At 50.3% G+C, this 27,554-nt stretch overlaps 3 protein-coding genes across 3 annotated transcripts in view; 1 reads left to right on the top strand and 2 right to left on the bottom strand.

The window, feature by feature from the left end:
• Positions 1-1,526: 1,526 nt before the first annotated feature.
• On the bottom strand, positions 1,527-19,336 carry LRRC43 (leucine rich repeat containing 43). Its single transcript, XM_057305827.1, has 13 exons — positions 19,225-19,336; positions 17,582-17,842; positions 16,450-16,560; positions 14,941-15,080; positions 13,124-13,362; positions 12,303-12,490; positions 11,502-11,728; positions 9,204-9,345; positions 8,867-9,025; positions 8,577-8,762; positions 8,168-8,201; positions 7,997-8,041; positions 1,527-1,685 (listed from the first exon to the last, which is right to left on the bottom strand). Exons 1-13 carry the CDS (start codon positions 19,315-19,317, stop codon positions 1,558-1,560), a joined length of 1,953 nt encoding a protein of 650 aa, XP_057161810.1. The 5' UTR covers positions 19,318-19,336; the 3' UTR covers positions 1,527-1,557.
• Positions 17,795-27,554, bottom strand: part of MLXIP (MLX interacting protein) — a 77,207-nt gene continuing 67,447 nt past the window's right edge. The window contains exon 19 of the transcript XR_006411225.3: positions 17,795-17,842. The gene's annotated coding sequence lies outside the window, so the exon portion shown is untranslated. The remainder of the gene's footprint in view (positions 17,843-27,554) is intronic.
• On the top strand, positions 25,232-27,201 carry IL31 (interleukin 31). The gene is made up of 3 exons (XM_044389761.1): positions 25,232-25,247; positions 25,379-25,527; positions 26,887-27,201. Exons 1-3 carry the CDS (start codon positions 25,232-25,234, stop codon positions 27,199-27,201), a joined length of 480 nt encoding a protein of 159 aa, XP_044245696.1.

Raw genomic sequence — 27,554 nt, 5'->3', positions numbered from 1 at the left:
GTGTAAGGAATACAGCGACGGGGGAAGAGGATTCCAGCCTGTGGAAGTCTAGAAAGCGCTCCTTGAGAACGGACGTGTGAGCAAGAGCTGAGCGAAGGGACCAAACCACGAAGATCCGGGGGCAGAGTGTGCGGGGCAGCGGCAGCGGAGCTCCTGGAGTAGGGGTGGGTGAGGCGGCTCTGCGGCCAGGAGCTGCTGTGGCCGGAGTAGGAAGAGCCAGGACGAAAGGCGAAGAAGGCGAAGGGGGCGCGGGCCTGAGAAGGCCGACATCAACGCCCCGCTGAGGGGCGGGGGGCGCTTGGGTTTAGTGTAACCGCGGGAGAGATCCCCCGGCGGGTTTGGCAGAGGCTGTGACAGCAATCGCGCTGCCTGCCGGGATCCTCGCGCCGCGGCTGACGAGCGCTACGGAAGGGAAGAGGGGAACAGACGAGCGGGGAAACGCGCACCGAGGCCCGCGCCGCAGCTGGGCCGGAGCGCCGGCTGCGGAGCGGGCGGGGGCGCGAGCGAGCGGAAGGGCGGTCAGCGGCGCGGGGAGCCCCGGGGGCGCGGCGGCGGCGTGCGCTGAGAGGGGCGCAGGTTCGGCGGTTTGGCTCGGGAGCCCGGGCCCATGGCGCTCCCGCCGCGCAACCCGCCCCCCCGCCACGTCTGTCCCAGGGCAGTTTCCCCCCAACCCCCCCGGAATACGGAGCCAGGCTCCCCCCCCCCCACTGTGAATCCGAGTTCAGTACGTGCCCAGTGTAGGCCTCCATACGGAACCCCCAAAAGCCCGGTTCTTAACCCCGCCTGGATTTCAGCGAGGGCACGACGCCCCTGCAAATGTGGTGCGGAGTCCTAAGGGTCTGCAATTGGTGCTGGGGGGACAGCCCTCTCGGGTCCTGGGGGCTCGGTGACCCGACACGCTACAATGAGGGAAAGTGCCAAGGGCTGGTTCATTCCACGAGCAGCCTCCAGCTGGCTGTTGGGGGGGGGGGGGGGCCGAAGGCCGGCGGGGTCCCCGGAGCAAGGAGCAGGGGCCCCGCGGCGGACACCCCTCCAGGTCCACAAGGTCCGGGGGGAGGGGAACAGAAGCCGAGGGCAGCAGGAGGCCGCCTGGCCCCGACGGCCCCCTGGGGAGACGACCCCGCCGCCAGACCCAGCGTCCTGGCGGACGCGCGGGGGGGACAGAGGCACCGGCCCCTCCGGCACAGGGAGACACGCCCCACCCCGCAGCGGTGGCTCCAGGCGCCCCCGGGCCCGCTTAACCCGTTCCCCCGAGGACCTACCTGAGCCGGGACGCCGGGCCAAGGACAGGCGAGGAGCTCGCGCAGCAGAGCTGGGACCCGGAGCTCTAGCCTCGCACAGCCCGCAGGGCTGGGGCGGGGAGCTGGACTCGCCGGGGGGCGCGGGGCGGGGCTTCGGGGCCCCGCGGGACCCCTCCCACACGGGGCCTCGCTCACCCGCTGAGCACCTGCGGGCGGAGAGGCCGCCCCGCGCCCCCCAGCGGGTCCCCCGCTCCCCGACGCGGCGGCCACACGGACGCGAAGCCACGGTCGTCAGAACAGCCTTTAATCCCGCGCGCTACAGGGAGATGTCCCGGAGCGCCTCCTCGGCCGAGAGGTGCTGGTTCAGCTGGATCTGCACCTCCACCGTCAGCGGCTGGGGCTGGTAGTCGCCGTCGTACGCGGCAACCGCAGATTTTTCCTTTTCTGAGAAATAAAAACACGAGTGTGTGAGTCCCGAGAGATGTGCCGGCTGCTTCTCGGCCGCCCTGGAACTCAAAGCTGTCCTCCGACCCAAGGGGGAGCGCGGTTTGGGAGTCCGCGGTTCCAGCCTCGCGTCTTAACCGTAGCGAGGAACGCGGTTAAATCACGTCTAATCAGATCATTTAACAAGGCGCAGCTGTTTGCGTTGCAACACGAACCAGCCGCTTGTGCCTCGGAGCACCGTCTTCCCTTGAAAGAACACGGACAAACCGGTTATTCAGACGTGAATATTTGGCAGATTATTTTCTAAAAAGCGAATGAAGTCTGGCATTTCAGGGAAAACAACGGAAAGCATTTTGATAAATTTATAACATTTGAGCTTTCAAGTAGAAATCAGAATTTTGAAACACTGTATCTGCCACCATGAACGTAACTGTTTCCCAATACTCAAAGGCTTTTCTAATGATATGGGTGCTGATAAATGAATGTGATTTTCGGGTAATGTGTAATGAAATGACTCAACAGTAGGAAGATCTGCATAACTCAGTGAACCAGTATTTTACAAGTAACCAATGCCTGATGTTACAAATTGTGCATGAGTAAGATAGCCCTTCAAAATGCAATGTAAAAAAAAAAAAGCAATGTAGACCAATGGATTTTAACATAACTATGAAAAATGCATTCATATAGATTGTTTTCACTCTGTAACAGCCTTTAAAAAACTACTAGTTGTCAAATTTGACATATCAAAGAAAAATATCCAGTTATTTGAAAGCCTATTAAAATATTCCCCTTTCCAGTTACATGTCCATATGAGATTGGATTTTCTTCATACACTTCAAACACTGCACCACAAGAGACTAACAGCAGTGGCAGCTATTCCTGTGCAACTGTCAATTAAGCCAGACAATAAAATATTTGAAAAGGTGTAAAAAAAATTTAAGACCATCTTAACCCTGTGGCTTGATCATAAATCATATGATTTGCATGGGTCCTGAAGTCCCACAGTTATGTCCTTTGTTCTTTTTCAAAGCTGTTTTAGTTATTCTAGTCCTTTGAATTTCCATATTAAGTTTAGAATCAGCTTGCTAATATCTAAAAAAAAAAAAAAAAAAATCCCCCCAGCATGATTGAGATTAGGTTGAATTACAGATCAATTTGAGGAAAACCAACATCCTAACAATACTGAATCTCCCTATCCTTGTACATATTTATCCCACCATTTATTTCTTTGATTTCTCTTGGGGACATTCTGTAGTTTTCCGAATACAAGACTTCCACATCCTTAGTTAGATTTATCCCTATTTCATATTTTTCAATGCCATTGTAAAAATTCACCGTCTGAGAGTTCATTGTTAGTATATGGAAATACAGTTAATTTCTTGAATACTGACCCTGTATCCTACAACCCTGTTAAACTCAGTTTTAGAAGCTTTTCTTTCTTTTTAAAATTTGAGAGGGAGCGAGAGAGCATGAGTGGGGTGGAGGGGCAGAGAGAGAGGGAGAAGCAGACTGCCTACGGAGCACGGAGCCCAACATGGTGCTTGATTCCAAGACCCCAGATCATGACCTGAGCTGAAGGCAGATGCTTAACCGACTGAGCCACCCAGGCAACCCAGAAACTTTTCTAATATAGGCATTTACTGTTATAAATTTCTCTATGAATACTGATTTACTTCAATTTTACTAATTTTGACATTTCATATTTTTATTTTCATTCAGTTCAAAATACTTTCTAATTTCCCTTTTGATTTCTTCTTGGTCCATGGGTTATTTTGATGTGTGTTATTTAGTTTCTAAAAATTGGGGGATTTTACAAATATCTTTGTTACTGATTTCTAATTTAATTTCACTGTGGTCACAGAGGATAGGATACTTTGTATGTTTTGAATTGTCTTAAACTTACTGAGACTTTATTTATGGCCCAGATTATGGAATATCTTGGCTCTGTGTGCACTTAAAGAATGTGTATTCTCATGTTATTTGGTGAGGTACTCTGTAAATTTCAGTCACCTCAAATTGATTGGCAGTCTGATTCGAGTCTCCCATATCCTTACCAATTTTCTATTTTTCCTATCAACTACTTAGGGAGACATATTGAAATCTCTGAATATAATTTTGGATTTGTCTATTTCTCCTTGTAGTTCTATCAGGTTTTTTTTTTTTCATGTATTTTGAAGCTCAATTATTAGGTGCATACATGCTTAGGACCATTACATCCTCTTGACTCCTTTATTATTATGAAATGACCCTCTTTATTCCTGGTAATAGTCTTTCTCTGAAGTCTATTTTGTCCGGTATTAATAGTTGCTCTTTTTTCTTTCTTTCTTTCTTTTAGTGTAAGCATGAACATCCTTCTCCATTTTTAAATATTTTTGTATCTTTATATCTAAAGTGGATTTCTGGCAAGCAGCATACGGTTGGGTCTTACTTTTTTATCCAATCCGAACATCTCTGCCTTTTAATTGGGTGTTTAGATTACTTACGTTTAATGTGATTATTGGTATGATTGTGTTTAAGTCTACCATCTTGTTGTTTTCTATTTATCGCACATGTTCTCTGTTTCTTTTTGCTTCCACCTCCTTTTAGATTAACTGAATATCTTTACAATCCCTTTTCTCTCTCCTTTGTTGGCTTATTAGCTAGAATTCTTTGTTGTATCATTTTAGTGGTTACTTTAGAGTTTATAATAAATATCTTTAACTTATTGCAGTCTGGCTTCAAATTATATTATACCACTTCACACAGAAATAGGAATCTTACAGTGATACACTTCCATTTCTTTCCTTACTCCCACGCCTAGCCTTTTTGCTATTGTCATACATTCTACTGGTGTTATAAGCACTGCAATATATCTTTTCATTAAACAATTATCATTTAAACATATTTAAATAATAAGAAAGGAGTCTTTATATTTTGACACAATTACCATTTCTTTCTGCAGATCCAGATCCATCCAGTATTTTCTTCCACTTAAAGGACTTCTTTGAGCATTTCTTGTAATACAGGTATGCTGGTGATACATTCTTTCAGCATTTGTATGTCTAGAAACTGTTCAGTTCACCTTCTTTTTGGAAGATATTTTTGTTGGGTAAAGAATTTTAAGTTGGTAGTTATTTTTCTTTGAATGTTTAAGAATTCTTTCACCGTCTTCTATTTGGCATTTTCCTGATGATAAGACTGCTGTCATCTTTATCTTTGTTCCTCTGTCTTTATCACTCATTTTAAGCAGTTTTATTATTATCCAGTTTGGTTTAGTTTCCTTCATGCCCCTTGTGTTTTGAGTTCACTGAACTCTTTGGGTTGCTGTATTTATAATTTCCATCTAACTTGGAAATGTTTCAACAATTACTTCTGCAGATATTCTTTCTGCCTACTCCACTCTCCTTTGGGGACTCCAACTACATGGACATCAGTTCCTCTGAATTTGTCTCAAAATTCACTGACACTCTGTTCATTTTTTTTTCCAGCCATTTTTCTGAGTTTAATTGTGGATAGTTTCTACCGCTTCCAGTTTACTAATCTTTTCTTCTGAATTGTCCAATATGCCATTAATCCCAATGAATATATTTTTAATGTGACATGGTAGTTTTTATCCCTAAAAGTTTGGTTTATAGTCCATATTGCTACATACCATCACCTTTCCTTTAGCTTCTTAGATATATGGAATATAATTATAATAAGTAATTTAATGTCCTTGTCTACTAACTCTAACATGTATGTAATTTCTGAGTCAACTATGATTGATAAATTCTCATTATATATTAAATTTTCTTTTTTTTTTTTGGCATGTCTGGTAGTTTGTTTTTGGTTTTGTTTTATTGGATGGCAGATGTGAATTTTACCTTGGGTGCTATTTTTTTTAAAAGATTTTATTTATTTTGGAGAGAGAGTGTGTGTGCATGTGAGTGGGGGGAGGGGCAGAGGGAAAGGGAGAGAGGAATCAGGAATCATGACCTGAGCTGAAATCAAGAGTCTGATGCTTAACAGACTGAGCCACCCAGGTGCCCCACCTTAGGTACTTTTTTTGTATTCCTTTCAATATCTGAATTTTTCTTTAGGACATAGTTAAATGTGATTCTTCCAGGTCTTGTCCCTCCCTGCTCAAAATTTGTAGTGTTCCCCAGGGTGCTGTGCTCAATCCTTTTCTCTGTCAACATAAGCACACATATTTTTATGGTTTTAAATACCACCTATAAGTTGATTCACTCATTCAATCAATGTTGATGGCCTCCTATGAGCCTACTATGCTGGAGACTAGGGACTGTATGACTTCAAAGAATGCAGGTGCAGCCCCCCCCACACACACACACTTGTAGTTTCAGTGTAGTGGACAAGATAAAAATAAAACAATTACAAAATTCACATCTCTATAGTTTGCACAGTGCTGAGTACTATAGATAAAAACACTGGACTCAGGATGCCTGAGTGGCTCGATTGGTCAGGCATCTGCCTTCAGCTCAGGTCATGATCCCAGGGTCCTGGGATCCAGTCCTGTGTCGGGCTCCTTGCTTAGCAGGGAGTCTGCTGCTCCCCCTGCCTGCTGCTCCCCCTGCTTGTGCTCTCTCTGACAAATAAATAAAATCTTTTAAAAAAACAACAAAACCACCAGACGCTATGAAGAAAACAAAGGAGCCCACCCTAATCCAGAGGATCAGCTTCCCCAAAGAAGGCAACTGAAGCTGAGATCTGATGGCTGAAGCAGCTGAATGAACACTGGCAGGTAAGGATTCCAAGCAGAACTCAGGGGCTTTCGTGATCAGCCTGCAGGAAGTCATGGAAGAGATTCCAACAGGGAGTGACTCAGCCAGACTCGCAAACACGACCTCCCTGACTGCTGTGGGGGAGCCGACAGAGTGGCCCGGCCACGTGGGAGGAAGGAGGCGCAGCTGGGTAGCAGTGGCAGTTTTCTGGGGTGGTGGCCGAGGAGATGGAGAAGGCACCGGGGGACAAGGGGCAGGTGAGGGAAAGGCTTCCTGGACACTCCACACACTTCAGCTTCGCAGGTGCAAAACCAAGCCCAGCCCCGGGTGCAGCTTTGCAGGCCCCCGGGCAGAAGCCTGTCCCGTCCCACCTGCCCCCCAGTCACTCTCGGACCTGTCTCCTCTGCCCCACCTCTGCCATCCAGTCCTGGGTCAGGCCCTTAGCGTTTCTTGCCTGTATGTTCTTGTTGCTGTTTTTAGGTGAATTTCTTTTCATTGAGATAAAATTCTCATAATATTCAACATTTTAACTATTTTTAAATATACACTTCTGTGGATTTTAGTATATTCACAACATTGTTCAACCATTCCCATGACGTGATTCCAGAACATTTCGTCCCCCCCTCATGGAAACCCTGTAGCCATTAGCAGTCACCCCCTCCCCTAGCCCCCACTGATCTACTTTCTGTCCCTATCAATTCATCTGTTCTGGGACATTTCACGTAAACGGAATCAAACACTGTGTGGCCTTCTTTGACTGGCTGCTTTCCCGCCCTCATGTTTTCAAGGTTCTCCGGTGCTACACGTGGAGGCTTTGCTCGTTTTCGCTGTGGAGGAATCCCCGTTGTGTGGAAATGCCACATCCGGGCACGCAGCCACGGATGGGCCTCGGGCTGTTTCCATTCTCCGGCTGTCGGGAGCCATGCTGCTCTGACCTGGCCTTACAGTGCGCAGCAGGCTCCCAGCCGGGCCCCCATCTCCTACCGCTCGTTCCAAGCCAGCCGGTTCTTTCTACAGCTCAAATCTAAAGCTTACCTGTTTCAGACACTTGAGTGACTGCCCCTTGTTCACTGAAGAGCCCAGACTCCTCCTTGGGCAAAGAGGGCCAATGAGCTGAAACAGGCACCCGACTGCTGGGCCAGAAGGACCCTGGGCCAGGCCCAACTCAGCCCCCTCTCCCACCTCACCTGCCTCCTACCCCAGGTTGCCTCTCCTGCCCTTAGCACGACCCACATCGGGCTGCTCTTGTCTCAGGAATGCAGGAAAGGTGGAGGGTTTGGTCCTTAGGGTGGGCATGGCCTTCCCACTGCCCAGAAGATACGATTCTCTGTCCTTCCACTTCTTTGGTCCCAAATCAGGTGGATCCTTCCCCAGGTCCTGCTACGGCCTGCATGTCTGTGTCCTTGCAAAATTGACATGTTGAAATCCTAACCTCCAGAAGTGATGGTATTGGGGGATGGGACCTTGGGAGGTGAGAGGTCATGAGGGTAGAGGCCTATGAATGGGATCAGTATCCTTATAAAAGAAGCTCCAGAGAGTCCCCGTGCCCCTTCCAGCATGTGAGGATGCGGCAAGAAGGGGCTGGCTACGAACCAGGAAGAGGGCCCTTACCTAGCGACACTGGCACTTTGGTCTTGGACTTCCCAGCCTTCGGAGCTGCAAGAAATAAATGTCTGTTGTTGTTTATAAGCCTCGCAGGCTGTGGCACTGTTATGGCAGTCGGGGCAGACTAAGGCCCTCAGTAAACATTCCCCGCTCTCAGTTACCATCATTAGTTCTTACCTTTTTTAGCTTTCTTGTTCTTGTTCTTTCCATCCTGAGAGAAAGAACCACAACATGAGAGGCTTACTGGAGTTGGGGGATGCTGGGGAAGGGGTGGCTGCAGGTCTCCACCCCTCCTTCCCCCCGCAACCTCCCCACGGCCCAGGGAGGCAGGGCAGGTCTCCCAGGGAGGAGTGGCCCTGACCTGCCCACTGGCCGGGCTCCTCACACCTGAGAAGGCTGCCCACGGCGCCGGTTCCCATAAAGTGGGGAGCTGGGCGCCACTGCACAGCTGAGGGAGAGGCCCTCCTCCCCCCTGGGCCCTGCCAACACCGGGCCTTCCGGAGGAGGGAGGCTCAGAGTCCCACATAGCCTTTCCCTGCCCAGCACTGTTTCGGGGGGGAGGGGTGTGGCGGGGGCCCTCCTGTACCCTGAGAAAGGTCAGCCTGTCAGTTTCCGCGGTGCGAATCACCCCAAAGTTGCACACTGTGGACACCAGTGGCTCCCCCACCAGCAGGGGCTCCAAGGCCACCAGGCCGCTGCCCAGCACCCGCAGAATGGGTGGGTCCTGGCGGAGCTCCTTAGGAAGCTCCTTCTTCTTGGACGCCTTCTGCTCCTGCGGGGAGAGGCCGGGAGAGTGGCTGGGGCCCAGCAGGGACAGTGCCCAGAGCACCCCCGGCTACCACAACCACTCCGGGCACCTGGCAGCCCAGCTGGTACCTTCAGTGCCGTCTCTTTCTCCCCTTTCGCGGCCTTGTCCTTCCCCTCCTTTCCCTTCTTGTCTTTGTCCTTCTTGTCCTTCTTGTCCTTCTCCCCTTTTCCTTTCTTAGCAGGCAACACAGTGTCGACAGGCGGAGGCACCAGAGGCCAGGAGAGAATCTAGGGGATGGCGAGGTGGGCATGAGTGAGGCAGGCCAGCCGGGGGCTGGCTGGGATCTTGCTGGAAAGGCACTGAGCCCTCGCCCACAAGGCACCAGGGCCCCGGGACGCCCTGACTGGAGACTGGAAGACAGGAAAAGGGGGCTGATGTGTGGAGCACAGGAACCCCGTCACCCACCTTCTCCTCCACGATGGTCACGGTGGTTCCCGCCAGCAGGAAGGCCTTGAGGGGCACCAGGTCCCTGAGGGTGTGCTGCATTTCGTAGTTGCAGGGGATGACATCGGTCCAGGGCTTGCGGACGGTGCTGAAGAGAACCGTCCTTGGGGAGGGCAGAGGAAGACGGGGGTGCTGTCAGCCGGGAGGCCATGGCCGGGGACCAGGACGACGCCTTTGAGGAGACGTGCACACACGTGCACAGTGTCACAGGAGGCCAGACACACACGATTACTGCCTGACGCCATTTATAGAAAGGTCTAAGGCACATGAGTTAATGGTGTTAGTTGAGTTGACAGTGACAGTTAGGAAGGAGGGAGGGGCCTAAGGAGTCTTCGGAGGTTCTGGGATGTTCTTTCTTTCTTTTTTTTTTTTTTTTAAAGATTTTATTTATTTATTTGACAGAGAGAGGGAGGGCCAGTGAGAGAGGGAACACAAGCAGGGGGAGTGGGAGAGGAAGAAGCAGGCTCATAGCGGAGGAGCCTGAGTGGGGCTCGATCCCATAACGCCAGGATCACGCCCTGAGCCGAAGGCAGACGCTTAACGACTGAGCCAACCAGGCGCCCCTGGGATGTTATTTCTTATCAAGGGCAGTGGTTACTTGCGGGCCCTCATCATTTGGCTGTAGGTGGATACTTCCGTATATGTGGGTTACATTTTAATCATTTATTTAAAAAAAATAATAGAACAGGTCTGTGTGTCCACAGCCACAAGCAGAATCAGCATATTTCAAACTGAGACAGAATATGAGTTCATTTTTTTTGAGAAAAAAAGTATAGGAGTATATAGGTTCGTATATATGACTGTGTAAGAAGAAACAGGGAACCACATGCACAAAACCATTCAGAGTAGTTCGTTCTGGGGCGCCCGGCTGGCTCAGTCGGGAGAGTGGACGACTCCTGATCCCCGAGGTCCTGCGTTCAAGTGCCACACTGGGAGTAGAGACTACTTAACGTAAATAAATAAAAGAGTAATTCATTCTATGGGATGAGTTTGACGGATGCAGGAGAAGAAACTTTTATTTTCTAATTTACATATTTTTAAAAGTAGCATCATTTGTAGTTCTTACTTTTTGTTAGTATTTCTAAAAATTCAACCACCACCAGCAGCACCACCACAAGGCTGTCATCTGGGGCTGACTGGGGAGCCTGGCTCGGGGCTGGCTGGGGCTCCCCCTCTTCTGACAGCTGGGGTAGCCGCCTCCCTCTTTCTGTCACCGCAGGAACTCTGCACAAGGGCCCACGGCAGCTCCCCCATAGTCTCCACAAGCCTGTATTGTTTACCTTCCGTGGATGTCTTAAGTAATTAAAAACAAAAACAAAAACAACTCTTTTAGGGGCACCTGGGTGGCTCAGTTGGTTAAGCGTCTGCCTTCAGCTCAGGTCATGATCCCCGAGTCCCAGGATCCAGTCCTGCACTGGGCTCCCTGACCCTTCCTCCTCTCGTGCTCTTGCTCTCTCTCTCTCCCAAATAAAAAAAAATTAAAAATTCTTAAAAAAAAATAAAAAATAACTCTTTCAGCTTCAAGAGAAACTAGGTTTCGCAATTCCTTGAAGGCATCAGCAGCAAAATCTGCGTGAGGTGAAGGCTCAGGTCATTAGAACTCAGTCGCAAATTCTGTTTTCTGAGCTCTGGTCATCAGAAGAATCTAATGACAACGCCAGCTGATAGCAGGAAGCTTGTAAAACACACACCACCACCACCACCACCACAACCCAACCCGGATCCATGTTTTGAAATGAGTTATGGAGCTAATGGAGCTTCAAGACTAAATGAGATGTGACTCTAAGTTCTTGTAAAATTCTTCACCATCAAAAAAAATTCTTTATCAAATAAGACAAAGCATGTGATACGCACGACGCCCGTGAGGCCGGCCTTAGGAGGGGAGAAAGAACCTGCTACTTGGACTGCCAGCTCCACACCACGTGTCAGGTGCCAGGATAAATTCCAGATGCATTAAGAAGTTAAACTGAGAAGGTTTTAAACTCTTGAGGGCTGCCGGAGGGCAAGGGCTGTCCCTCTCTCACCTCTGCCTTGACCTTATACCTGACCGTTCAGGGAAAGAAGGTACAGCTGCGCTCCGGCGAAGGGAGGACTCCCGGGGCCTCGAACACCGAACGCAGCTGCACCTGCGCAGCCACTGGCCCAGAGGGTCCCCGGGGGCGCAGGGACCGCTCTGCTGTGGGGCCGGGAAGGGGCGCGGGCAGAGCTCACAGAACCCCGGCCACCCAGGCCCTGCTGCCACGCGGCCTCCGTCCTTACCCTGGGGAGGGGCAGAGCCGGGGATCTATTCGCGGCCGCAGCTTGGCCAGCTCCTCCGCGGAGTCTGTCACCCGGGGCAAGGACCCCGACCCGCCCGAGGCCACCGAACCCTCCAGCTCTCCCGACAGCGTGGACAGCCCAGACTCTACGGAGTCTTCAGCCTCCTCGAAGAGCTCTTCAGGAATGTCCTCGACCAGCTGTTCGGTGCTGGGTGAGGGCTTGACGATCTGCGGGAGAGACCCAGACACTCGCCCGCTGAGCTGTGCGTAGGGTTCTCCTTGAGCGCAGCGCGCATGTGCGTGAACAGGTGTCTGCGCCGAACCTGAAGCACCAACCAAGACGCGGGCTTGGGCAGGAAGTTTTTAAAAATGCCCATCTTGCCCCTTCTGAGAGGTCTATGTTAGGAGTAAGAACAGTAACAATTTCTGCAGGAGTTAGGGCGTCCCCCATCTCTCCTGGCTGGGTGATACCCTCCTGTGTGCTTTTGATGAGAAGGGCGATGGAAGAGTAGGGGAGAAGCGTGGGGTGGGGAGCAACGGCCTGGTTGTAAGTGTTGCTCCCTTGTGAGGCCGTTTGCTTGTATTTCAAGGGCAAACGAAGGTGAACACGGGGAGTAACTCGAGATGCAAGAAAGGGGCTGAATAGAGCAGCTTCCCTTCTCAGAGTAGGGTGTGAACCAGAAAGCTCCGAGTAAAGGGGTTTTCTGGGCCCCAAGAAGCGGTTCTGCCTGCACAGGAGACCCTGTGGAGCCAAGGGCAGCGCATGACCCCAGTTCCTGGGAGCAGCCCAAGGGGCACACACCTCGGCCAGCACGCCACCGTAATCACTTGCTTCTCCTTCTTCATCTTCCACAAAATCGTAGGTCACATAATAGTTGTAAGTGATAAAAGGGCCTTGAGGCCCTGGTTCCGGGTCCAGGATAGAGGTGTCCAGAACCCCCTTGACATTTCCAATAGTCACCACGAACTGTGCCTCACGTGCCAAGAGGTCTGCAAGGGGAAGTGGCAGAAGTGAGGGGGACGGCAGGGGAGGGCAGGCCCAGCCGGGTCCCTCCATTCTTTCCTCCTTGAGGGGCTGAACCTCGCAGTTTGCAGACTTGGGTTCAAACCCCAGTTCCGCCAAGTTCAAACACAGTGATTTGGAGTGAGTCCCTTTTTGGTAAGATACCCCACTTAAGCCTTGTTTTCTGGATTTGTATAATGGGAATGATAGTAGCTGCTTTGCAGGGATGGTTACAGATGGAGAATCTGTTACCTTAGCTCTGCCTGGCACACGGCATGGCAGCTGTGATTACCAATGTTCCATCGCCCTGACCTTCAGAAGGCTCTGATGCAGCTTGTGGCATGGGCCACAAGGGGGTGATCTCAAGCCACCACAGATGTAAAGAAATGCATTTAAAGAACGTTTCCTGTTGGCCTAGGATGGTCTCAGCCCCTTTACCACTTCTGTCCCCAAATCCCAATGACAGGGATCAAAAATCTGGGAGAGAACACTGACCAAGAAGGTGAGCTACCCCTGACTAACTGGGGCGCTGCAGGGACCGGTTTGACAGTGGACCGGTGAGCAGAGGCCCAGGGTATCAGATGCCAGCCCCTCCCTGCTTTGCCCATCCGCTCCCTCACCCCCACTGTGGCTGAGCCCCCGGAACTGATGCTTCTCACTGGGAGACACGGTGATGTCGTCCAGCACGCAGAGCTGGGACAGGCTGTCGATGGTGAAGCCTCGGTAGTAGGGCACCAGGGCCAGCGGGTTCCCCTGCAGCACGAGCAGCCGCAGGTGGGGGAGGGTGCTGAGGCCAGCAATCATGCCCTGCAGGTCCGTCAGGTCATTGAAGCTCAGGTCCAGAGAGACAAGGTTGGGCCTAGAAGGGGAGCAGGATCAGCCGGAAGCCCAGAGGCAGGGTGAGCGCGGGAATGGGGACAGGCAGCTGTGGTCATGCACTGGGCCTGCCCTGCTCAACACCACCCAGCACCCCGTGTCCACGACAGACAGCAGGCCGGTGCTGAGGGCGGGATAGGATCCTGTCGGGATAGGAGCCCCCACCCACCCTTGACTCACAAGTTAGCGGCCCTTGGCTCAAGATCGCCCCCCTTTGATTCACCAAGAAACACCTCTTGGTTCTACTGCCCCCCCCCCCCATGACACTGCCATCCTCACTGTGACACAGAGATGGCCCTGGTCACATCCTGCCTGCAATGACTTCCATTTACACAGATCTCTTCGCAGATGAACTCTTGGTACCGCGCATAGATCCTGATACAGCACTGTGCATCTAGAAGGTTCTCAACAGACTGACACTGGCCAGGAAGCCACGTGGGGAGGAGCAGTGGGCGGAGGTAAGAGAGGCCGGTAAATATGGGGCCCTGAGAAGAGGGTCCATGACACTTGAGGGGTCTGGAAGCTGGAGGACGCTTTCCGAAGCCCGACTGGCTCATGGTCATAGGAAGCCCTGTGATTCATGTCTTGGGGGCACATGAGTGAAGAAGAACATGCCAGTGAGGACAAAGGAGGCGCCCTCCATCCCAGTCTGGCAAAAAGGGCCAGGAAGGGGGGGCAATGAGGAGCTCTCCCCACTGCACACAGCAAACTGGTGTCCGCTCTGAGAATAGCAGCAAGAGGAACGCAAGGGGCACGTCATCAGCACATCATACCCTCTGGTCTCCAGCTCACCGAACTCGGGCATCTTCCCTGCCCTCCTGCCCTGCTCTTCCGACCTGGGCAGCCCGCCATGCGAGGCTATGCTAGCCAGTCAAAGGGAAGTACCCGAGAAGAACCTTTCATGGGGGCCAGCACGTGGACCTTATCCAAAGTCAGCCTTCAAGAAGACGGGGAAGATATCAGGAAAACCGAACCATGAGCAGGGTGCCTTCCTTTGAATTTCAGCAGTGAAAGATGGAGGTTTCACTTACGTGTTTTTATGGAACTCACACCTGGCATGAAGCAGGTTACCTCGGTTTAGAGGAAATATGTTTTCCAGATAAAAAATCAGAACACACGGTACTCTGGCCATGGTATGAGTCTACAAATTTGGGGTGCTTACCACTGGTGTGGAGGTGCTGCTGGCATCTGGTGGGTGGAGGCCAGGGATGACGCTCAACTTTCTACAGCGCACGACACAGCCCCACAACCAACCGTGGCCACCCCGATGTCGGCAGTGGCCGACTGGAGCAGCCCTGCTGTGAAAGCATCAAAGCGAAAGGTCTGATCCACTCCCGCCACCTCTTGTCATCCTTCCCTGGGTTTCAGGAGGAATTTTTGCTTATTCGATCAGAGAAATAAACCCTAGGTCTGGAGCTGGCAGCCAACCAGCAGTTATTACAGAAAAGAGCAAAGAGAAAGAAAGAAAAAAAGAAAAGAGCAAAGCTGAGTTCTTCAAGGCACGACCCAAACCTAAGGCTTAAGCCCTTCCCCCTCTTTCCGGCCGGGGCTCTGGAGTTACCAGTGATCTGCGGTGACATACAGACTTTCCAAGGGGCCCAGAAGCTTGTTCTGACCCAACCCCAGGTGCTGGAGACACGGGGGTGGGCGAGTGCACAGACACCCCATGCTGCTGAGCTTGTTTCCGTAGAGCTCCAGCACCTGAGAGGAGCAGAGAGACGGCTGTGAGTCCGTCCTCCCTCCCTCCCTGACAAACAGTGGGGTGGCATGGGGAAGTCCTCATACGCTGCCGCGCTAGGCCCACGGGGGGCTCCCTTTAAACTAAGGGGAAAGGGGCACCTGGGCGGCTCAGTCGGTTAAGTGTCTGCATTTGGCTCAGGTCATGATCCCGGAGTCCTGGGATCGAGCCCCCCCCCACCCCCGTCAGTGGGGAGCCTGCTTCTCCCTCTCCCCTCTCTCGCTCACTCTCTCAAAATAAATTTTAAAAAGAAATAAAATAAAATCTGGGGAAAAATATTTCTGCAGCAGGTGTTGGAAAGTTTCTCTTCGTTTTGTGAAAGAAACATTAAAATTTGGCATGGGAGGTGATGGTGGGGTGGATGGGGACAGCATGGCAATTTGGCAACTGCTCAGCCCACGGCAGCCTGTCTCTGGGAAAGCCAAAGGGTCCCTGGCTGGAGTAAGGACTCAACTGGAGGGTAACAGAGCATTCTTGGATTTCTGCTCTGAGGCCTCGCCTGGTTTCTTCCTAGGCCTGGCACTGAGCCGCATTTCTGAGTCCCTTCTGCCACGAAATCAACGAATTTCCACATTTAATTTAAAATTGAGACCATTTTGATATGTTCAGCTGAAAACTCATAATAAAGCCCAGACTAGCTTTTCTTAAAGTGATTTTTTTTTATTGTGGCAAAATATGTATGATTTGCCATTTTCCCTACTTCTAAGTGTACCTTTCAGTGGCGTTAAGTAGAGTCCATCATTACGCAGCCATCATTGCTCCTATTTCTGAAAGTTTTCATCACCCCAGAAGGCTCCGTACCCATCACAGTGGGTACCCATCACGTACCGCAATGACTCCCCACCCCTCACCCCTGCCCTAGTAACCTCGGTCCCTGTGGATTTGCCTCTTCTAGATACTTTGTGCAAGTGGAATCGCCTAGTACGTGACCTTCGGCGTGTGGCCTCTACGTTCAGCATGACGTTTTCCGGTTTCGTCCGTGCTGTGGCATGAGTCATTCCTTTTCATGACAACAACATCCCACTGTACGGAGAGGCCATATTTTGTTTACCCACTCATCTGTTGATGGACATTTGGGTTGGCCCCACCTTTTGGCTGCAAGAATCTCAGCCCCTGCCTTCAATTCTTTGGGGCATAAGCCTAGAGATGGCATTGCTGGGTCACACGGAAATTCTACTTTTTTGAGGAATCTGGCCTCCCTCTCCAAAGCCTGGGGCTGGCCCTTGGCATACAGCCGCACTGGCCGAACCTTCGGGTGGCAGGACAAGGCAGGGACAGGGTCTCTGAGCTGCGGAGGCACAAAAACACCACATGGAGCCTGGGCTCCTTTACCTTGAGAGTTGGGGGCAGGTTGACGGCGTCGATCTCCTTGATTTGATTGGCACTCAGTACCAACTCTTCAAGTTTCAGAAATTTCAGGAGACCTTTATCCACCAGGCTCACCTGGAAGGGAAGGTCAGGAAGCTAGGAGCTCTCATGGGCGAGGCAGCTGTGGAGCAGAAATGGGGTCCGCAAGAGGACAGCGACAGCTGGCCACTTCCCCTCCTGAGGGAGTCACCTCGCACAGGCCAACCCCTTCTGACCGGCACATCCCACCAGGATCCCAGCGCCGCGGACCCCGACAGTGATCTTTCACCTCTTCGCCCTCACCCCGCCCCCCCAGAGGGGTTGTCCGACTTCCAGCTCAGGGTCCTGTGTCCCCTGTTGGACTGCGAGCTCCTAAGGGCAGGGATGCCGTGTTCTTTGCTGTCCACCTCCGGGCCACAGTCAACCCTGAGGCCGTAAGGAATTGCTAGTTGGCACACAGCAGAATCAGACCCGAAGTTCAGACGTCCATCTGTGAATCTTCAGTTGTTTGTAGCCTCAAAGACATTAGGGCCCTTCCTGGTGACTGTACCAGTTTGCCCAGGATTGAGGGGTTCCCAGGACACAAAACTTTCAGAGCTTACACCGGGAGGGTCCCAGGCAATTGGTAGGAGGGGCTCCCGCTCCCCATGCCCAGTACTGTGTAAATTCACAGTTTCTCTGGGAAAGGAGATGCAAAGGTAGGAAGGCTGAGTTTGCAGTTTGGGGCTCTGTTATTTGGTAGAAGCGAAGAAGGCTTTTTCGTAACAGAAACTAATATGGTACTATGCCAACCCTCCCTAACGCTGGGCCCCCACAGTTTAAGTAAAACCAATACGGACACTTTAAAGGTCTGTCCTAGGACCCAGGAGGGCTGACTGCAGGGTGCACCCAAAGTCAGCTCTACAAGACACACCTGGATTACCTCCCGAGGGGCGAAGAAAGAAGACACGTAGCAAATGAACAGTTGGCCCTGCTTGGTGGAGGGGCAGGTGAAATTAATTTGGGGGGCACAGCTACCTTCCCATCCTTCCTCCCACTTAACAGCGAGGTCCTACCCTAAGGACTATACAGTTCTGTAGGGGGAATGGCCTCCCTAACAGCAACTCCCAGCTCTTACCTGCTTGTCCACCACCCGTAGGGACCTGAAGTAGGAGTAGAAGAAGGTGTCTTTGAGCACCAGGGGATTCTGGATGGCCAGTTCCCTCAGAAAACGGTCCTCTGCACTGGAACCCTCCAGCAGAGCCCAGGGTGAGTGGGGGCTGCGGACCAGGTCCAGTAGCGCCTCCACTGTCTCCTCCCCAGGGTTCACAGCCTCCTCTTCTCTGGGGACCAGCTCCCTCCATGTTCGCCAAGTTCGAGGAAGAAAGCGTGACTTATTCTGCAGTGGTGAAGGTGGAGAATTTCACTATTCGGTGACTCAGCCCTCTTGAGGATTCAAGACTCCCCAAATAGAACAGATCGTAAGATAGGACAATCAGGGATAAAGAGCTTAGACATTTACACAGTGAGTAATCCATAATTTTGACTGATTATTAGCCACGGATAGAACTACGGACCGAGAACTACATTCCTGCCTTTAGAAGTTTACTCAAGCTGGGAACCTTGAAGAAGCAGGTGAAAGCAACCAAACATGTCAGAAAGATTTATGTACTAGAAGCTAGGAGGTAGGAAAGGTCATCTGGGGGATGTATTAACCAAGGAAATGTTTTTGAGGAAGAAGTGGCAAGGCTGGGAAGGTGAATTCAGAATTTAGATGTCACAGTGGATGATGAAAGGATGACTCCCAGAGTGACTTTCTCCCAGCCCTTCCTCCAGGAGACTCTTGAGAGACATCGGTGAAACCCCAAAGCTCCACGAGGATGCCGGGCACACATAGTAGGTATGCAACAATGTTTGTTGATGAAACAAACAAATAAATTAGTTCCTTGATTGGTGTCTCGGTTTTCTCCTCTATGAAAAGGGGAACACTGACCTCCCCTTAGCCCCTACCAGTGGGGGGGGGGGGCAGCTTCCCAGCAAGTGGGAGGGAAACTTTCCAGACCCCCAAGATACTCCTGTGCACATCTGAGGGGCGGCAGGTTGTCAAGGTCATGCTCCTCATCCCCAGCAAGAGCACCTAACTGATGGGGTGGGGGGTTGTGGGCACATACATCTGCTCTAACCTCCCTGAGCCTCGACTTTTTCCCCAGGGAGAAGCCTTAGAAGGGAAGTGTTTCTGGCCTCAGAGACCAGGAGACAGGAAAGGAGGGAGGAAGCCGCTTCTCCCAGACCCACCAGCCTCTGCAGGTGTCAGAACAGGGCCTGCTCAGGACCGTGCCCCCCAACTCGGCTTGGGGGCTCTTGCTATGTGTTCTGGAGCACATATTATCTGAAGGTCGGGAAGCTCTTTGTCCAGGCAAAAGCTTTTCACCCCAAAAGGGGCCTGGTGTCTTTAACAGACTGAGAAGCCCTACCCCAGGGCAGCCTGATGTTCTAGGATGGGGATCTCGCTCTCCTCTCCTGTCAGGCCCACAGTTTCGGGCGGGGGGGGCGGGTATTACTGCGAGAGCGCTACCCCGTCTGCCCCTGCAGTGTCCCAGCCCCCACCCCAGGTCAGGCCGCTCCCCAAATGCTCAGATTTAAACCCCCCCCTCAGGCTTCTCCAGATCAGCCACATCCTGCGGCTGGCGGCCCCTCGGCCCCTCCGCACCCGCCCCTGGTCAGTCCCGTCCGTCCCGCAGATCCCCGAGTCCTTCGTCCGGCCCCCGGCGGCGCCCGCACCCAGCTGCCGGTGCCGCATGGGAACTCGCGCAGACACAAGTGCCTCAGGTGCTCCTGGACCGCGGCGCTCAGGGTCACACCCGGCTTCTCCATGGCCGCTTGGCGCCCCCAAGCTAGGCAACCGCCGGGATAGACGCGCGTGCGCGCCAGGGCCGGGTGCGTGCTCGTCCCCGCGGGGGCGCGCGGCACGCAGGCGCTCCCGAAACCCACCGCCAGCAGGTGTCTGGGACTTTACGGACCGGGAACCCGAGACCCTGACTCGGGCGGGGACGACCTGGGTTTTCTCTTCTGACCCAGCTGTGCTCGCAGCTGTAAAATAGGATAATAGTACACTTTCCATCGCAACCCGGTGTGGGGGGAGGGGCTGTAACTGCTGTAGCTCCTAGTAGGTGCCGAGCGCTTCCCATATGAAAAAAAGTGCTAATTATCATCCCCATTTGACAGATCTAGAAAGGAGAAATGAGCCCAAGGTCAAACAATCTCAAGATTCTAACCAGTGGATTCCAGTGTGGATCTCTTTAACCCAAGTCACGGGTTTTAATCACTGTCTGCAAATATAACCACTTTAGTACCAAGATCCCATTTTAGACTGAAGCAGTCTCATTCATCTCTCCATCCTCAAGGCATCTAGTATCTAGCCTACTGCTGGCCAAACAGTAAGGGCTCCTGGGCACAGGTTTGAGAAATAAATGGGATAAGATGATTCTGGTTCCTATAATTTGGAAATGCAACATCTTAATTGAGATACAATTTACAAACCTCCAAATTCACCCGTTTAAAATGTGCAATTTTGTGATTTGTAGTATATTCACAATGCAACTATATTCATAGTGCAACTAGCACTGTTATCTGATTTTCAACTTTTTCCTCACCCCAAAGGAAACCCCATACCCACTAGGCAGTCAATCCCCACCCCCCTCCGGCCCATCCCCTAGCAACCACTAATAGGCTTTCTGTCTCTATGGATTTGCTTCTTCTAAGTATTTCATATTAAATGGAATCATACAATATTTGTCCTTTTGTGTCTGGCTTCTTTCACTTAGTATCGTGTTTTCAAGGTTCATCTGTGTCGTAGTGTGTACCTACCTCATTCCTTTCTAGGGCTGAGTAATACTGCAGTTTGGAGAGCCCACAGTTTGTTTATCCATTCGCCTGCTGAGGGACATTTGGGCTGTTTTCGCCTTTTGGCTCTTATGAATAACGCTGCCTTCAACACTCCTGTACATATCTTTGTGTAGACACCTAGGAATGAAATTGCTGGGTCATACGGTCACCCTATGTTTAACTTTGAGGAACTGCCAAACCGTTTAACACAGAAGCTGTGCTATGTTGCATTACCATCAGTAATATACAAAGATTCCAACTTTTTATATTTTCACCAACACCTATTATTTTACTGTTCTTTTTTTTTTCTTTTAATGATAGCCATCTTTGGTGTGATGTATCTCATTGTGGTTTCTATTTGCATTTCCCTAATGCCTGACTCATAATGATATTGAGCATCTTTTCATGTGCTTTTTGGCCATTTGTATGTCTTTGGAGAAATGTCTATTCAAACCTTTTGGTCGGGGGTGCCTGGGTGGCTCAGTCGTTAAGCATCTGCCTTCGGCTCAGGGCCTGATCCCAGGGTCCTGGGATCGAGCCCCGCATTGGGCTCCCTGCTCCACTGGGAAGCCTGCTTCTTCCTCTCCCACTAGCCCTGCTTGTGTTCCCTCTCTGCTGGCTGTCTCTCTTTCTGTCAAATAAATAAATAAAATCTTTTTAAAAAATCTTTTGGTCATTTAAAAAAATTTTTTTGTCTTTTAATTATTGGGTTGTAAAAGTTTTTAAAAATATATTCTGGATATTAGCTCCCTGTTTTACATATAACTTTCACATATTTTCTCCTGTTCTGTGGCTGTCTTTCAATTTCTTAATAGTGTCCTTTTACCCACAAAAGTTTTTAATTTCAATGAAGTGTAATTTATCTATTATTTTCTTATGTTGCTTGTGCTCTTGGTGTCATTTTAAATAAACAATTGCCTAATCCTAATAAAATTGAGTTTGAGTGTTCTTTATATATTTGTCAGATTTGTGATTTGCAAATATATTTCTCCCAGTCTATACTTGTCTTTTCATCCTCTAAAGAGTGTCTTTAAAGACCAAACATTTTTAACTTTGAGGAAGTCCAATTTATTGATGTGATCCTTCTGATAACACCCACTGTGGTAGACATCTATCATCCTTTTTGACTGCCCTATGTCAGAACACCTTTACTATTATAAGAAAAATTCTCTAAAACTGGGCTATAAGACAATAAAAGAGGCCCACGTCCTTTTAAAGAATAAGACAAATATTCATGAGTGATATGAACAAATCAAAGAGACAGATCAGAGACGACTCCTGGAATTTTGATGAAACAACTGGGTGGTTGATACGCAGCGAGGGAAAAGAAGTCTGGAGAAGAGAAATCAAGAGTTCTGTCTGGAATGGGTTAAGTTCAAGATGTCCATTGGCATCTATTCCATGTCAAGTCAACGGTTGGATAGAAGCCAAGGGCCCAGGGATGAAGTCCGCCCTGGGTGGTTTGCAGAACCCAATGCACAACAGAAGAAACAGCTGGGACCCCCTTCCAGCGCAAGTGCCCGTCCAACCACTGCTGTCTCTTTCCTCTTCCTCTTCTTGACAGAGGAGTATGCGTGCACTTTTACCCCACAGTATAGCTCCCACCCCCACCTACTTATTCAAACTCCTCCAGCAAAGTTCTCAGTGACCTCATGTTGCCAAACCTAGTGCGTCTCTTCAGCCTTTATCTTATTTGACCTCTCCATGGCTTGTGATGGTGCTAATCGCATCTGCCTTGTTGAAAACCACTTCTTATCTTGTTCCATGACCGGTTTTTCTAGTACATTTCTCTCCCTCTCCAGAGGGACTTCTCAGCATTTTAGACTGTCATCTTCCTCTCCCTGTTCTGTGAATGGAGGTGTACCACTGGCCTCCACACTTACCTCCCATGTAGTCTCATTGGTTATCTCTTGTAGGCTGACAGTTTTCTCAAGCACAATGTACAGATGGCACCCAAAGATGGCACAACACACAAACATGGCAGCCATGTCTCTAGTTCCTTCCTTCAAGCTGCAAATCCAAATGTCTAATGGCTTACTGTACATGGTCACATGAGCGTTCCATGACACTTCTAACTCACCACATCAAAACTGAATTCTTCATTCACCTGAGCCCTGTGGCCCTCTCTGTTTGTAGCACCCCCATCAGTCCAATTGCCCAAACCACAAACCCAGAAGCAGTCCTCACCTCCTCTCTCTCCACCATCCAGATATCCAATCAACCACCATCTCCTGTGAATTTTGTCTCCTACAGGTTTCTCCAATCCATTCACGTCCATTCATCCCCACAATCATTATTACCCTGGTTCAGATCCTTGGGCTTTGCACATGTCATGGGTGGGGCAGTCAGGTGGAGATGTCCATTAGGCAGTTGGACATTTAGATCTGGAGTTTGAAAGAGAGAGACATTACTGTGTGAGGACCATGGATCAAGGGTGGGGCCCTTGGAGACATGCCCATTAAAGGAGCAGGCAGGAAGATGATTTGGCCTGAGGAGGCACTATCAGAGGGCCAAAATGTGTCAGGATAATATTGTCACATAATAAGAGGAAAAAGAGGTTTTCAAGGAGGAAGTGGTTGGCATTACTGTGTGTCATGGAGGGGTCAAGTAAAATGAGGGCTGAGAAGAACCAGTAAGGCTGGCAACATGAGGCCACTGGAGACTATATTAGTTCTCAGCTGCTGTCGAACCAAATACCATAAATTCAGCAGTTTAAACCTACAAAGTTACTGTCCCACAGTCGATGTCAGAAGTCCAGTGTGGAGTAACTGGATTCTCTGCTCAGGATGTTACCAGGCTAAAGTCAGAGCAGTAGCTGGGGCTGTGGTTCTCAGCTGGGGCCCAGGGTCCTCCTCCAGCTCACTGGTTCTTGGCCAAATTCATCTTCTTCTCATGCTTTCCACCTGGCGCCTCCCACTTCAAGCCAGCAATGCCAGTTGAGTCTTTCTCATGCTTTGAGTCTCTGCTTTTCTCTTTGTCTCTAAGGGTTCGTGTAACTACATTGGACCCACCTGGCAAACAACCTATCTTCAGGTCAGCTGATTATTAACCTTAATTACATCTGCAAATTCCCTGTAATGTAACAAAATTATGGGAGTAAACATCAGAGGGTGAAAGTCATGTGGGCAAAATTCTGCCTACCATGGACTTTGCTAGAGGATTTTGAATAAATTGTTAGGGTAAAACCATATCGTGGTGGTTTGGGAAGTAAGGTAAAAGTGTGTGTAGACCATTCTGTCAAGAAGCTTGGATATGAAAAGGAAAGAGACAGCAGGGGCTAGAGGGGTACTTGGGTTTAAGGGTGGAAGGAGGTTCCCAACTCTCTCTTCTACTGTGTGTCTTGGGTTCTGTGGATGGCCCCGGTCTGACCTTGTCCCTGTGCTCTTGACTCCTATCAAATGGCCAACTTGACATCAAATAGATGCCCAATGGGCATCTTGAACTTAACTCATTCCAGACAGGATTCTCAATTTCCCCTCTCTAGACTTCTTTTCCCTCTCTGCATATCAACCATCCAGTTGCTTCCTCAAAATCCCAGGAGTCGTCCCTGATTCCTCTCTTGGATTCACCTCCACATAAGTCCATCAGCCGGTTCTGTGGACTCCATCCCCATCCACTCTACCGTGGTCTAAGCCACCATAATCTCTACCTGGACAACCACATAAACTCCCAGCTGTTCCTCTGCTTCCATCTTGGATTCACACAATCCATTCTCCACTTAGCAGCCTCTCATTCTCACTTCTTAAAGTATACCAGATTCTACAGTCCCCTCCCTATAGTCATCCAGTGGTGCCTTGTCACACTTGGGATAAAACCCAAGTTCTTTGTCATGGCCTCAGAAGGTCCTACGTGACCTGCCCACCTCCCTACCCTACCCTCCTCTCACTTTGCTCCAGCTGCCATTCTTGACCACAGCAAGCTCACTTCTGCACTAGTGTCTCCTATGCTTGGAGCACCCTTTCCCCAGATCTTCCCACAGCAGACACCTCCCCAGAGAAACTATTCCTCATCACTCGACTTAAAGTATCTCACCCACCACTCTCTATCCTATCACCTTGTTTTATTTTCATAGTTCTTATCATTACCTTACACTTTCTTATTATTCATGTTGCTTACTGTCAGCCCATTGCCTGCTAGAATGCCAGCTCTGTCAGGGCAGGGACCTTGTTTGACTTTTTTGCCACCATTCCTCAGACCCTAGAAGAGTTCCTGGTCAAAGTTGGCATTCAAAATAGGAATAAGTGCCTTCAACAAATCATCCTGGAGCACAGATTCTGGCTCTAGGCCTTGCTGTTGCCAAGGCACAGTTGAGAATCCAACGATGTTCAAGGCCAAACAGAATGGCGACGAGCATTTGACTCACTACATTCACAGTGGTTATCGGGGCCATCCCCGCACATTGGCATGGGCACGCTTCAGAAATTTACAAAGGTAATACATTTTGAAAACCTCATGCCAGCCTGACACCTACACACACTCACTGTGACCCTCCCCAGAAATTCCCTATGGGGCACTGGCCCTCAACTCCTGTAAATCACCTGTTCCTGGGGCGTTCTACCTATCAATTCTGGGCTTCAAAATTTCTTCTAGTCAAATCAATAAGCTTTTTTCCCAGAAGAAATGGCAAAGATATGTGTGCCTTCCTGTGTGTGTCTGTACTGAGTAGGCATCTGCCCACCTTGAGGGTAACCTCAGCACTTCCTTCCAGCCCTGCTTTCGCCCAACCTTGGGCCGCAGAATTTTGAGTGTTTTCTGGAGAAAAGCTGAGCAATGATTTTGCCATGGGCGGGACGTCGATCATTCTTTTTCCCCACAACTGGCTCTTTATATATCTCCGGAGGATCATGGTGAGCACATCTGACCCCAGAAGCTACTGCCGAAGCAGGCCGCGTACACTCTCGCCATGCTCTCCCGTGCAGGTACCGCCCTGTCCTGTTGTCCCATTAGTGCGGAAGATTCGGGGGGGGGGGGCTCAGCCACCGGTGGCGGCAGCTGGTGTGGGCAGAGGGTGTCTGATCATGTGTCTCACAGCATCGATTTCTTTCTCCAGTTCCCGCCGGCTTTGCCCTGTTCCTGCTCTGCTACATGGAAACTTTGCTGACCTCCCATACGGCGCCCACCCATCGCCTACCACCAAGTGATGTACGGAAAATCATCTTGGAATTACAGCCCCTGTCGAAGGGACTTTTGGAAGACTACGTAAGTGCCCTACAGATTTCTCTTCTGGGCCATTTCTTTAAAATGCCTTCTGTGGCCCCCAGAAGAAGCCTCCTCTTTTCAGACCTGAAGCTAGAGCTGTGGATACCCCAGAAAGGGACGGGGATGAGACAGGCTATGATGGACTTTTTATGAGGGTCAGAGGCAGAGATGAGCCCAGACAGCCTGAAATTGAACAGCTTCTCGTGTGCTATAGGACCTGCTTTAGTAGGTCTGTTCGTCCCTAACATATTTGGTTCACAGTGGTATTACGTGGATTTTCCTGCCTGACGCACATCCCTAGAGACAGGCCATCTTGCCGGACCATTTAGGAGCCTGCTAGGGCGCAGCGCATGTCAGCCTAAGCTGTAAATGAGGCCTCAGTGAATTCGGGACGTGAAAATCCTCCCCTGGGTCACGGAGAGTCTCTCTCACCGCAGAGAAGGGCAGTTAACAAACTGGGTGTCTGTTTGTATACTACTTTACTGTTTAATTAGGACCCAGTCTGCTTCCACCAGGGGCTCTTCTGAGCCTGACCCCATTGGGAGGAAAGTTTGAGGCTAAATAAATGTGCTCTCTTTTTCTGAGTTGTGATCAAGATAGAACCTCTTCCGCAGCTTTGACTAAACAAAACCTGGAGACAACTCATGAAATTGGCCTTGCCCTTCCCTTCCACCCTGACATTTAAACCTTATCCTTGGTTTTTATAGACGCCTAGTCACCCGCCAAGGTGACTAGGCAGTTCAGGCTGGTGAGGTGTTCTTAGCACTTCAGGTGAACCCAAAAGCTCTTAGTCCTTGGGAAGAGGGACAGGAGAGGGCATGGTCTGGAGTCCATGGTATGTTTGAAAAAACTCCCTGGCATCTTGGAGGCCTTTCCAGACATGCATACACCCCCTCGATGAGCTGAGGATACATTGGCTTTAACACAGAGTCACAAAGAGCAAGAGGCAGGATGGAAACCCAGATCCTCTCCTATTCCCCAGCTCTCTGAGCCCCTGAGCAGCTAAGAGAAGACTCCAAGGGGCTGCGAAGGCCTTGGCCAGATGGGCAGGGGAGGCACGATGGAGCCGTGGTTATCGGCATAGTCTTTGGAATTGGTACTGACGTGGGTAAGAATTCCGGGCCTGCCACTTGATCTGGAGCCAGCTTCGCAAACCAATGGAGCTTTAGTTTCTTCTGGGAAGGGAAATAGTGATGATCACAGCCTCAAGGGTCGTGGCACTGATTACAAGAGATGGCAGGGGGGAGCCCCCCGCCCCTCGCCCCAGCCCATCCCAGAGGGAGCTCAGACGTTAGCGTCGGGGCTTCTAGCTGTTACTGCAAACCTAATGCTCAAGCATTTCTCCTCCTGATCCCACAGCTGAAGAAAGAAACGGGGCTGCCAGAATCCAACCATTCCTTGGTGCCATGTCTCACCTCTGACTCCGAAGCACCACACATCAACAGCTCGGCCATCCTGCCTTATTTCAGGGCGATCAGACCATTATCAGATAAGAACGTTATCGATAAAATCATCGAACAGCTTGACAAACTCAAGTTCCAACACGAGCCAGAAACAGAAGTTTCTGTGCCTGCAGATACCTTTGAAGGTAAAAGCTTCATCTTGACGATTCTACAACAGTTCTCGGCGTGCCTGGAACGTGTGTTTAAATCGCTGAACCCTGGAGCCCAGTAGGTCCTGCAAGGCCATCTGGTTGAACCTGTATTCCTTTTGGAACGGCGGACATGTATGAAGGCTTGAGACAACATGACTGACAGCCAAGTGTGACAACTCTCCTGTGAACCGTCAAGTAAATTATTCCAATGAATAATCTCAATGAATCCCCAGATGGGCTACTCTTTGGAGGACTGAGGTGTAAACGTGTGAATTAACTTGAAAAGACTTCAGGTTATGTCATTGTTATCACTCTTGGTATTTATAGAATGTTTTTCCTCTGCAGACTTAAATCTTATCCTCATTATGCCTCTGTGAAGGCAGGAGGGGGCACCTATGTTAATTTATTGGTTTTATTGTATTGAGAGTTGTTA

The sequence above is a fragment of the Ursus arctos genome, unplaced genomic scaffold (assembly GCF_023065955.2).
Source record: "Ursus arctos isolate Adak ecotype North America unplaced genomic scaffold, UrsArc2.0 scaffold_34, whole genome shotgun sequence".
Taxonomy (NCBI): Eukaryota; Metazoa; Chordata; class Mammalia; order Carnivora; family Ursidae; genus Ursus; species Ursus arctos.
The sequence above is the reverse complement of the archived record's forward strand: the minus strand, read 5'-3'. Positions and strand labels throughout refer to the sequence as shown.

What these genes read in the sequence shown, in the direction of transcription:
- LRRC43 (XM_057305827.1), bottom strand. Translation starts at nt 19,317, where the DNA reads ATGGAGAAGCCGGGTGTGACCCTGAGCGCCGCGGTCCAGGAGCACCTG. An exon ending in TACGGGTGGTGGACAAGCAG is followed by an intron (nt 16,561 to 17,581) that starts GTAAGAGCTGGG and finishes CTTCCCTTCCAG; the next exon opens with GTGAGCCTGGTGGATAAAGG. An exon ending in ACAGGCTGACCTTTCTCAGG is followed by an intron (nt 8,202 to 8,576) that starts GTACAGGAGGGC and finishes TCTTTCTCTCAG; the next exon opens with GATGGAAAGAACAAGAACAA.
- IL31 (XM_044389761.1), top strand. An exon ending in AGGGACTTTTGGAAGACTAC is followed by an intron (nt 25,528 to 26,886) that starts GTAAGTGCCCTA and finishes CTGATCCCACAG; the next exon opens with CTGAAGAAAGAAACGGGGCT.